Source organism: Melopsittacus undulatus, chromosome 5 (assembly GCF_012275295.1).
Source record: "Melopsittacus undulatus isolate bMelUnd1 chromosome 5, bMelUnd1.mat.Z, whole genome shotgun sequence".
Lineage (NCBI taxonomy): Eukaryota > Metazoa > Chordata > Aves > Psittaciformes > Psittaculidae > Melopsittacus > Melopsittacus undulatus.
In genome coordinates this window covers 62,006,909-62,018,157 of record NC_047531.1, presented here as the reverse complement: position 1 = coordinate 62,018,157, position 11,249 = coordinate 62,006,909, and the positions used below count along the sequence as shown (strand labels likewise).

At 43.7% G+C, this 11,249-nt stretch overlaps 1 protein-coding gene across 1 annotated transcript; it reads right to left on the bottom strand.

Annotated features, from left to right (window-relative positions):
* Nucleotides 1–586: 586 nt before the first annotated feature.
* LOC106023339 (protein spinster homolog 3-like) lies at nucleotides 587–10,795 on the bottom strand. Its single transcript, XM_034063318.1, is given in 9 exon segments — nucleotides 587–1,097; nucleotides 2,785–2,965; nucleotides 3,813–3,844; nucleotides 3,846–3,878; nucleotides 4,772–4,919; nucleotides 5,109–5,246; nucleotides 5,708–5,776; nucleotides 9,297–9,438; nucleotides 10,739–10,795. Coding segments are annotated over 9 exon segments (957 nt in total). The 3' UTR covers nucleotides 587–940.
* Nucleotides 10,796–11,249: the final 454 nt, after the last annotated feature.

Genomic DNA, 11,249 nt, shown 5'->3' with positions numbered 1-11,249 from the left:
ATGGGGGAAGCAGGAAGAAACATGTGAATTAAGTGCTTTCCAGCAAGGCACTGTCTCTAAAGCAGTTTTAATAGTGATCATGAAATTAGCCTCCATGACCAAAAGGTTTGGTGGTTCTGTGTAAGAAGCAGCTATTTGGCCCTAGGCAGAGCACAATCCAATCAGCCCTGGAGGTATCATGCTTTTAGTATTACTGTTGGGATGATCCAGAGCAGAGTTTCTGTCTTTCCCCTGGCCTCTGCAGCACGTTTGTGCAGTCTTGCCCTCAGATTGCAGCTGCTTGAAGCAAAGGCAAAGTGGAGATACACTAGTGAAACAATAAGAAGAAATAGCAATAATAATAATAATAACCGTTGTTCAACCACGCAGCTGTGTTTGGACAGGGGAAGCAAGTACCCACAAGCAGAGGGTGCCGGAAAGCTGCACCCTGTGCCCTGGCCCAAGAATCAAATATAGGGAAGGCAGATGTGAACACAGGCTGTTTATTTTAAGTGGGGGATATAAAAACAGGGGATTGGGGGTGAGGTGGAGGAGGGTGGGAATTGCATATTGACAGTAAAAAAAAAACCCTAAAATGATAGTAAAATTAGGGTCAAAGCACTGGTTTACTATTGTTATAACAACAAAACAACAGTGGAACAACACAAATACTACAATAAAACAACGAAACAAATACAGTGTAAGAACAAAACAACTACAGGATAACAAGAATATTAGAATAAGTGCAGAACAAACACAGAACAATCAAAACCTTCAACAAATATAGCTGCTGACATTTTGCCGTTGGCCTCAGCATCCTGGGAAGTGAGGTAGTACAACATTCCCACCCAACTGCCTTCACAAGAAGTGTTCACGGTCACATCCTACCTTCTGTCTTTAAACAAACTGGGATTTAGCCCTGTGCAGCGTTCCCAAGTGTGCCTCCACAGCCGTGTGCACCTCACCTCTTAGACAAATTGCGTACCTCTTGAAGGCAAGGTGACACAGTGCCCTGGACAAGCTGATCCCTGTAAAGAAACAGCGGTACCCACGTTCCCAGGGCTTCAGTAACAAAGGCCATGGCAGTCAGACCCAGCAGGGACCAGACAAAATTCCAGCTCAAAGGCAAAGAAGGAAATGAGAGATATTAGAAATAACAGGGTGTGAGGAATAGGGACAGCCTACCTCATTTAGACTTCTTATAATCAAAATGCACTCCCTTGAAGATATGAACTTTGATGAGGCTTTATCTATGAACAGGGAAATCCTAGCTAGAGTGAAGACCATGATCCAAAGATTTTATGTTAAATCCCAGTCCTGGTCACCTGCAGATTTCATTGCCAACTTTTGCTAAAACAATTGCTGTGAAATTTTGGATAGGAGAACTACACAGCTGAGAGCAGGCAAGAATGTAGCAACTTAGTAGCTAAATGGAAGTGCTCTCTGTGCAAGTCTAAAGGCCTCAGGATGGTTTTGTGTAATTGGCACAAATGAGAGTAACATCTGGGTTTCCCAAATTGTTCACATGCAGCAGCTGAAGCACTCCGTAACTCTGCCTGAGTCTAAAAACAGACTCTCAGTCTGCACAGCAAGTTAGCAGGCAAAAGTTCTCCTTTTACAAAACTGCCCAAATACTACCTTTTTCCTGCCCCGCTCTAGGAGAGAATTAACTTTTTACTGGCCTCTTTCTGCTTAGTGGTTTAGGAGAAAGTCCCCTTTGAGGTCAATAGGGAAGTTTGAAATCTTAAAACTAAGGTGCTGCAAATCACCAGGTGACCAAAAAACTGGTGGATTCATCAAGATATGAACCTAATTCTTCATCTTCTTTGCTCTTGGACTTGATTTGAACTGGAACCATCTGGGTTTTGGCAGCATGTCCTTATGCTTTGGAAATCCTTGCGAAAGAAAAATTGAAATTTGTTTCTACTGCACTGCTGGAGGTTATAAGAAACATCTTTGCAGGAGAGCAACTCTGACAGTGGTCTAGTTGTTGAACTGTCAGAAATGTTCATTTATGATTCAGGAAACTTCATTTGTTTTTCCTCACTTCAGCCTTTACTGCCTACGAATTGGGATCCAGCTGCATCCCTGCCGTACTTGCTGTTCCGGCTGCAAGCAGGATGCAAATCTAACTGTCAATTAGAATCCCCTACAAGAAGAACACTCCGCAGACAGCCAAGGCACCAGGAAAGCAAGTGTTTAAACCAAAAGCGTTTGAAGGGGAGCCCGGCGGGCAGCCTGCCGGCACCGGCATACCAGAGCCGGATCTGGCGCAGCTGCACAGCGGCACCTGCTGTTCCCAAACCGGATCCAGCTCTCCCTCCCTGGCCCTGGCCAGGGCTTTTCCGGACTGCAGGGTAACGGGAGAGAGAAACCTGCTGCAGTCCTATGGGCGCACGCGCACACCCTGTGGGAATCCCAGCCCCGCAGAATCCTGCCAGGCACAGAGCCCCGCCCAGCTCTGGCCCCACCAGGGACGGGGGCAGCACTGGGACAGCATCCCACTGCCGTCCTTTCTCCTTTCTGCACTGTAGTGATTCCTCAAAGGGACATTCCAGACGGAATGACAGGATATGGTCAATAGAACACAAGCTTGTTGAAGAAGCTGCAACACTTAAGGTCATGGCCAAAAAACATTCAGGACAAAACTAAGATCCCATCAACTGCAAAGAGTGGATGGTGTTTCAAGCATCTTGTACGCAACATGCGACACAAAGGAGCTGAGTGGGATTTAATGACCATATTTCCAAAAATGGAATGGTCGTTCTTCAATGGAGGGGACCTTGGTTGCTAAAATGCACTTCCTTCTTGGCAAGTGAGATGACATCGTGACACCAAGTAGTCTTGGCAGTTCTGTGTACTCCTGGATTCTCAGCTGCTACTTGTATTGTGCCAGAGATGCTCAGTGCTCTGTGTGCTGCTGTCCTTCTCTGGGTCCTGTGAGGGACCAGCAAAATCAGTGCTAGACCTCCCATGCAAGGAGTTATCTGTAGACACAAGCAAGGCAGGTTAGAGCAAGGATACCCATGGAGTGAAAAGTCCACAGAACTTCAAATTCAGCATTAGAATTACAGATTGGAGAAAGGCAGCTATGCTCAGAAAGAAATGTAACTTGTGGTTTGTACGTCATATGTGTAAAGAGTGGCTTTGGTGAGGTATGGTGACTTCAGAGGAAAAAAAGACCTTTAGATCCTCCCTCTCCTTCATATAGATACATGATTGCTCCCTCTGATTCTGGAGTAAAACATGTGAAGAAAGAAAACTGTACTGTAATATTCCAGCCACAAATGCAAGAATCGGTCGCGCAGCCATCAGCGTTACCTGCGTAACTTCAGACTGTTATTCCAGCAAACATTCTTCCCCCCTCATCGAGTATGTGCTAGGCAATTTTATAGATAACTTTGGAAAATCTGACAGAGTACTTCCAAAGCACTATCTGTTCTCTATGGAGAAACATCATGATGACATGACAAGAACAGAAGATACCTTCACATTCCCTATTTCAGGAGGTCTCGATGCACTGACAACCATTCCAAGTGTCTCCTCAGGTAAGAGGCACATCAGCGCCTGCCCTGGCTGCTGTGCAATTTAACCTATGCCTCTTCCATTGCAGAAGAACTACGCTAAAATCTTTCCCTTGTCCTGCAGGAACAATGGAAAACACCAAACTCATGACAAAGTCCTCTAAAACACCAAGTTCATGACCAGTCAGACAGTAGAAGGTCCTTCCACTGTTCACCTTTGACATGATGAACGTAAGTAATCCCAACCCCAGGGATGATTCTGATTTTACTGTGAATGGCTCAGCCCCTCGAGTGACAGTGAGGAACTCCCCCTGAAGGCCCAGTGCCAGTCATGGCAGACCTGCCATGCCAGCTGCTAGGACATAGACAAGACCACTGTAAGTAACAAGAAGGAATAATCAGCAGGCACCAAGGAATTCTTGCTGCCTGAAATGACATCTTGCCAGCTAAGGAGAGCACAGAGAAGTAGTCTCTCGGAGTTTTCAGAACAGATAATCAGAAACAACTCATGGTCTCTGCCAACTTACTTGCCAGCCAGTATTAAAAAGGGAGGCTAACCTTCTCAGAGCAGACCTGAGCTGGTGGCAGTAATGTCCCAGGTTCCCCTTGGAATAATTATTCTGTAGAATGACACTGCAAACCCAGATCAGACAACCCATAAAGCAGTTTATTATTGGCTCTTTTCTCTGCTGGCCACATGAATAAAACCCTGCAGGAATTCCTTTAGCTTTGATCTGCCTTCTGGGCTCAGCCTTGGCTGCCTGCTTTAATAAAGAGTAAGTGTCCAATGCACAGAAAAAGCCTTCACCTCTTCATCAGACACTGTCAATTTAACTGAAAGAGGAGAGGGAAGGGCCAGTTCTTCCTTGGGAGGATTTAGTGGGGGGCTCTTGACAAATCTGTCAAGTAAACAAATATCCAAAAGCTTTTGTCTTCCAAAAGCCAGAAATAAATTACCTACCCCCAGGCACATATTTCTTTCAGAGTTGATTCAATAGTTTATTCAAAGCCCGCAGCTTTGCAGAGTTCAGGTTCTCTCTAAAAAAAAAAAATTCTGGGGGGGAGAAAAGCTATTTTTTTCGAGATAAATACAGAAATAAGCCTAACCAGCTCTATCTCAACATGCTAAGCAAGGGAAAAATCCTTTTGCAAGAGCCAATCCAGATATACATCCAAATAGATCTAATCAAGGCTCAGGGCATATTGAATGCCTGGTGTGGTCAGACAGAATTTCAAAAGGCAGGTCAGTTACTAGCAAGAAAATCAACCTTCCCACTGGAATGAAGAGGTAGAAGACAGACAGCATCATGGTCCTTCTTTCCTCAAACAGGTCTGCAATGATGGTAGGTGCTATTGGGGAATAACTGGCTGTGCCAATGCCAACTAGTTCTCGTGAAAGAAAGAATATCAGTAATCATAGAATAGTTAGGGTCAGAAAGGACCTTAAGATCATCTAGTTTCAACCCCCCTGCCATGGGCAGGGACACCTCACACTAAACCATGTCACCCAAGAGACATTAAGATTACATTAAGGCTAGATAAAGACTATTGACTCCTGCAAGACATACTCAGGTTATTTCCAGAAGGCTCTAAGCCACCAACTTACCAATTCACTGATGAACGAACTGCTTCATGTGACACCAGAGCAGAAGAAAATACCAGCTCCAAGGATGATTTTCCTATTGTACCAATCACTAAGGTACCCAAAGACAGGGGCAGCCAGCATGTAACACAGGATGAACACTGGAAATCCAAGAAGGATCAAAGACAAAATGGGTCAAATTATTTTCCTTCTATGCACTCCTCACGCTTCAAACAAATCCAGGTTATTTTGGGGGTAGAGTTTAAAAGCTGGGTTTGTACAACTAGTAGGTAGATCAATATTTAAAAAAAGAGGAATGTAGATTACAGTGTATATATATACAAAAATAAAACATGTGCGAGTTGCTCAAATTCTGTATTTCTTGAGAAATTGATTCGTCTTTAATGATTCATATAGTGTGGGATTCCTGAAGCACACAACTCCAGTCTCCCCTGAACCAAAGACATTCAGCTTTGCATTATAGTCAGCTGGCACAAGTGGAAGTGGGCAACACCACACACAAGTAGGAATGAGAAGAAATAAGTAAGTAGACTGTGTTTTAGGAACAGGCCACATAGATGCAGGACAAAGCAAACTCTCCAAACTGAAGAGATTTTATTACCTGTTAGCAACAGACCTGTATCCCCATCACTGAGCTTGAGGTACTTCTGTCTGTCTAACAGGATCCCTGCAACAGAGTCAAACACTCAATGATCCCACTCATTCCTCGTCATTCCCCTCATTGGCCAACTCAAAGATTTATTTCCAGAACTGGCTGCACATAGATGTAAACCATGACTCTACCACAAGTACAGATACACCGAGAATTAAAAAACCTTACCACTAGAGATAAAAGTCATGATCTTCCACTACAGAAGTCTTACAAGAGTCAGTTTAGCCACTGTTTCAATTTCAACTGTTCTATTTCTTTTGTACCATGAGTACAGAAGCACAGAAACAACTTCCAGTTCAAAGCTTAATCAACTCAAGTGGAACAAAACAGTAGCAACATTTTGCACCCAGCTATCGTCATACAGCTAATCCGAAAACAGTATTGTTGACCTTAAAATGTTAAGACGAATTGAAAATCCTTCTGTTAAGAATAACTCTGAAGAGTTTCAGTATATACAGTATTCAAATTACTGCATGTTGGATTTGTCAGGATGCAAATGGCTACAGCCTCCACTAGCCAAGGGTGGCTGAAATAGCCCATAGCCAGGGAAATACTACTGGAATTCACATTGTGGTCCCAGTTGGGTAATTCTGCTCATATTTCCATGACAATTTTGCAGAGATCAGATGAGATCTAGATAACTAGATTTACACAGTAACATTTAGTGGTGACAATGACTGAGACACATCGCTAAAAGCAATCATTTCTGTTGGTGATAAAAGGCTGACAGAAATTCTATCTTGATTTCTAACCACCCAATAGCTGTGCAGAAAGGTTGGAAGAATTGTCCAAAGCCAGAAGTCTCTCAGAAGAGAGTCACACAAGCAACAAACTGATAGAAGATCCATGGCTCTGGCACTAATGGTTGCATGAATGCTTCTGAGGCAAAACAGTCATTTTCACCTCTACATCATGCCAAGGTTGCAGATCTACCACCTCCCCTAGCTTCCATTTCTGCACTATAATCCTGAAAACAAAATACCAGAAGAAACTGCTGTAAATGAGCATAGTTCTACTCTGATACTGAGCAATATAAATTAAAAAAGAAACTTGTTCTCATGCAGCTTCAGTTTTGCCAAAATAGTCAAAATCAAAACATTTTTAAAAGGATGAAGCCACTCCTTAAGGAAACAAGTTGTGTGGAAACTGTCTGCTTTGCTCCTTGCAGCTGATCTGCACACAACAGAGCACAGGGGCATGTTGGCAGGAGGTAGCTCTACAGTGCTACAGTGTATTTTACACTCACCTCCACAGACAAGGGGCTTGTTTTCTGTGTGAAGATTGATGCAAACTCTCTCAAACCCTGTGAGCGAAACTGCCTGGAAACCACAAGTTTGTAACAGCCACCAGCTTACTCTTTAACAAATACTCTTCCCTCACTTCCTTCTTCACTTACATTTAACAATGTGCTCATCCATATGGACAGCCAAGGCTTCGGCACTATCTCCACCTCTGCTCCTGAATGAGGTACCTGTCCCTGAAGGTACCCCACTCAAGAAACTTTAACATAGGCACTTCACAAACCTTCTTGAAAACTCTAAGCTCTTAGCTTGTACAGGAACCAAACAATAGTTCAAAGTTTGGAATGAGCCAAATGACTGCTTGCACTTAATACTCCCTCCCAGCAAGCCTGTTCTTGCTTCAAGATACTTTCATCCTCTCCTGTCCCTTAACTTCACAAAGTCCCTTGACAACAGAACTCCTACACTGAAGTTTCTCACTAACAGTCCTGTAGTATCATTCAGCATGCACTCCTACTTGTTTCCTTCCCTCTTACATGTGTGGTTAAGAAGTATTCAAAAGAAAATAAGCTACAACTCCTAAACCCACCTGTGGAGACAGTGTTCTCACAGGAAAATGGATATTTGGTACATGAGCTCTGAATAACTCCGAGGGATACAGCAAGGCCGTGGGAGGCCTGAGGAAGCTTAAGCAAGCAAGATAAGAAGAAGCTGGAATTCACTGAGTGATGAGAACTGTGGACTGTTGGCAAGCATTTGAGGTCAAGTTCTCACACCTGTGCTTAACCAATTATATGTTAGCCCCTAAGGGTCTTCAAGACAAGTATCCAATCATGATATGCCAAATTGCTGTAGGTGTGTGTAAGCCATAGTATATAAGGAATTAATGCTTTGCAATAAATGGCTTTTTGTCTGATCATATTGATCTCTGACTGAGTCCTTTCCACGGCACCCACCAGCCTTTCCGTGTAGAGAGATACTCAGTCTTCAGTTTCTGAATGATCTTAGTAGGAAAAATAATGGGTTAGTGCACTGTCACTCCATATTAGTTCCACATTTAACAATCCATCCATTGGGTTTTCTCCAAAGTTTTGAAACATTTATGAATTCCAGGCCACTCAGAAGTAAAACACAGCAAGCTTGCAACAAGTGTTTCCTCTTAATTTACAAATCAGATCCCTGGAAGCATGGTACATGCTAAGGAGAGATGCTAAACCTAACAATTAATACAGACCACAGTTTACACAGAATCCTAGACTTGTTTGGGTTGGACGGTCACGCAGTTTCAACCCCCTGCCACAATCAGGACACTTTCCACAAGATCAGGTTGCTCCAAGCCCCATCCATGGGAGGGAAAACTCAGATTCCCCACAAGTTTCCTAGGAGCAATGCCTTGGTTTTATGGAGAGGCTTAAAAAAAAAAGCAAAATTAAAAAAAAAAACTAAAAATCACATTTTGGAGAAGGATATTATCTAATGGAAAGCAAGTTGTATATTTAGTAGGTGACGCTCAAGGAAGTGGATCTCCATCCTCTTTACACACTTCATTGCAGAAATCACACCATTGTCAGGTCATGAGGAAGTTAAGCTTCCTCTTAAACAAACTTGCACAAAGACAACATAGTTCTTGCACTTTTAATAGGGAGACTGGCATCACTATTCTATGGAAGGGTGGTGAGGCACCACAATGGGTTGCCCAAGGGAGCTGTAAATGCTCCATCCCTAGCGGTGTTCAAGGCCAGGCTGGACAAACCCTTGGGTGACATGGTTTAGTGTGAGGTGTCCCTGCCCATGGCAGGGGGGTTGGAACTTCATGATCTTAAGGTCCTTTCCAACCCTAACTATTCTGGAATTCTATTCTTCACATAAAGGAATGTCATATCTAATCTAGCAGAGCCAAAGAAGGCCTGGTAATCTGCAGTATACAGTAAGGGGAAGCTTCTTAGTCAAATCTCTGTAGAATCCAGACACAAAAACACACCAGTTGCTCTCTATGCTAAAGTATGTTTGTGAGAGACTCAGATTTAAAAGCATGAATCTCAAATATTTAAGAGATGTGATGTTTATAAGCATTCTACTAACCATTAGAAACTAAACCATCATTTATTGGTCTTTCGAGATTTATAATTGCACATTTAATTCAAAGGATGACCAAAAGACTAATGCAGATAAGTGAGAAAGATCAAAGACAGAAACCATATCTTTACTTTAGAAAACATTTGTGACTAGGGCATAAGCAGAGCTTCTGAAAACTTAGCTTTCTTTTTGCTTAGAAGGAGAAAATATGCTCTCAGCTGGTACAAGGAACCAATCCATGAAGTTGACTAAACTTGTGGAGCACAGTACAGCAGCTATCAGGTAATCTCTCTTTGCTGGACTCTTCCTTGACACAAACACAACTGGACCTTGTCTCCCACATGCTGCAGCAGCCCCGTAATTCTACTTCTCATGAGGTGGCTGGGACTGCAAGCTTGTGCTTTCATGCGCCCTGGGGTTGTGCATATTTCCCCGTGCAGAAAGCTACCATAGATGAAGTATCTCCTTAGCACACCAAGCTATGAGTCAGTTTTGGTCTGAGGCTATGAGGAACTTCAATCACTAAGGTCATTTCTGGCTATTAAGCCCAACCATGAAAAACCGAAAGGAAATGCTCCTTGCAGTTCCTGCTTTAGAAGGACTTTACAGAGAAAAAAAGCTGCAGGCCTGTGTTTTTGCAAAAGTGCTGAAGTGCTATACCCTGAGAACAAGGAAAAGGAAATGTCATTGCAGGGGGTTGGACTGGATGAGTTTTGAAGGTCTCTTCCAATCCAAACTATTCTATGATTCCACTATGATTCCATTTTGTAAAATGAACACTCAACACTCTAGTATTTCATTCTGTCTTCATTTTATGAACATCTAGTTGCTCATAAACCAGCAGGCATGTTTAATTTCATCATGGGTAAGTCTATACAGATTTTATTTTAAGACAGGTCTTATTTTGAGCAACATCTTACCCCTCAACTTTCTAAGGGATGATTTAGAGACAGATTATGGGCATCTCTCCCCACTCCTGCTCATGGTAGCTCTACATGGAGAGATTAAGGCTGGATGTGAAGAAAAACCTCCTTACAAGGAGGCTGGTAAAACACTTGCACAGGCTGCCCAGAGAGGTAATAGATGTACCATCCTGGAGATATTTAAGGCCAGGCTGGATGTGGTTCTGTGCAACCTGATCTAGTTGAAGATGTCCCTGCTCATTGCAGGGGGTTGGACTACATGAGTTTTGAAGGACTCTTCCAACCCAAACTATTCTATGATTCCACGGTAATCAGCTAGTGTCAGAAAATATTTCAGAGTGTGTCAACTTACTATCAGGAAGTGATTTTTGCTCACTATTCAATATCATCGCTACTGCCTTTTGCGCTACTACAGACCATAGAAGCTTCATGGAGTCAATGGCACATTATCTATGCATCCCACTGCTGTATTAAACCAAAGCAATCAAGAGGTGACTACACTCACAGTAAGGAATGAGCCCAATTTCGTAGGCATTAAAAACTTTACCTACACCCACAACGGTGGAGAAACAAGTCTGAAAAGAATATTTCAAATCACGTTGAAGAACTCCAGTGGGCTTTGCAGGGGAGAGGCGCACGAGCGCGCTGCTTTAACTCCATCCCCAAAGCAAGAGCAGACGAGAACCGGCGGCTCCCGGTGCCGCGGCGCGCCGCTGGGTGGCGCTCAAACACACACGCACCCCTCGGGTGCTGAGCTCCAGCACCGCTCCCCCTCCCGGCTCAACCCGCCCGCCCATCGAAACGGAATGCCCTGGAAAAGAAAACCCGACAGCAACAGGCAGCAACAGAGCCTAAGCAGGGTGCGGGAGATTCAACCTGAGAGATGTCGTCTGCTTGCGCAGAGAGGAGCGTCGTGAGCAGCAGGAACTGAAACAGCCCAAGCTGTACTGAAACAGAAGTTTTCACTTCTGTTCTCCTCAGAAGCTAGGGAGAGCTGGCTTCTCTGTCCTTCAGGAGGAATGTGCTCTGTATTTGAGGCCCAGACACATCCCAAACCTCGTGAGGAACGACCCACATGGCAGCTCATCAGGATTTATCTCTCACTCTGGACAGCTTAAACATCTCCATCTAAACGTCCACTGAGTTAGTTCCTGGGGCATGGCTTATGTTGTTCTGAACTCCTGACACCTACTTCTAGGCTTGATGTTTACAGCCAAAAGCAGATTTCTAACCATAGCTAGTTCTGTACAC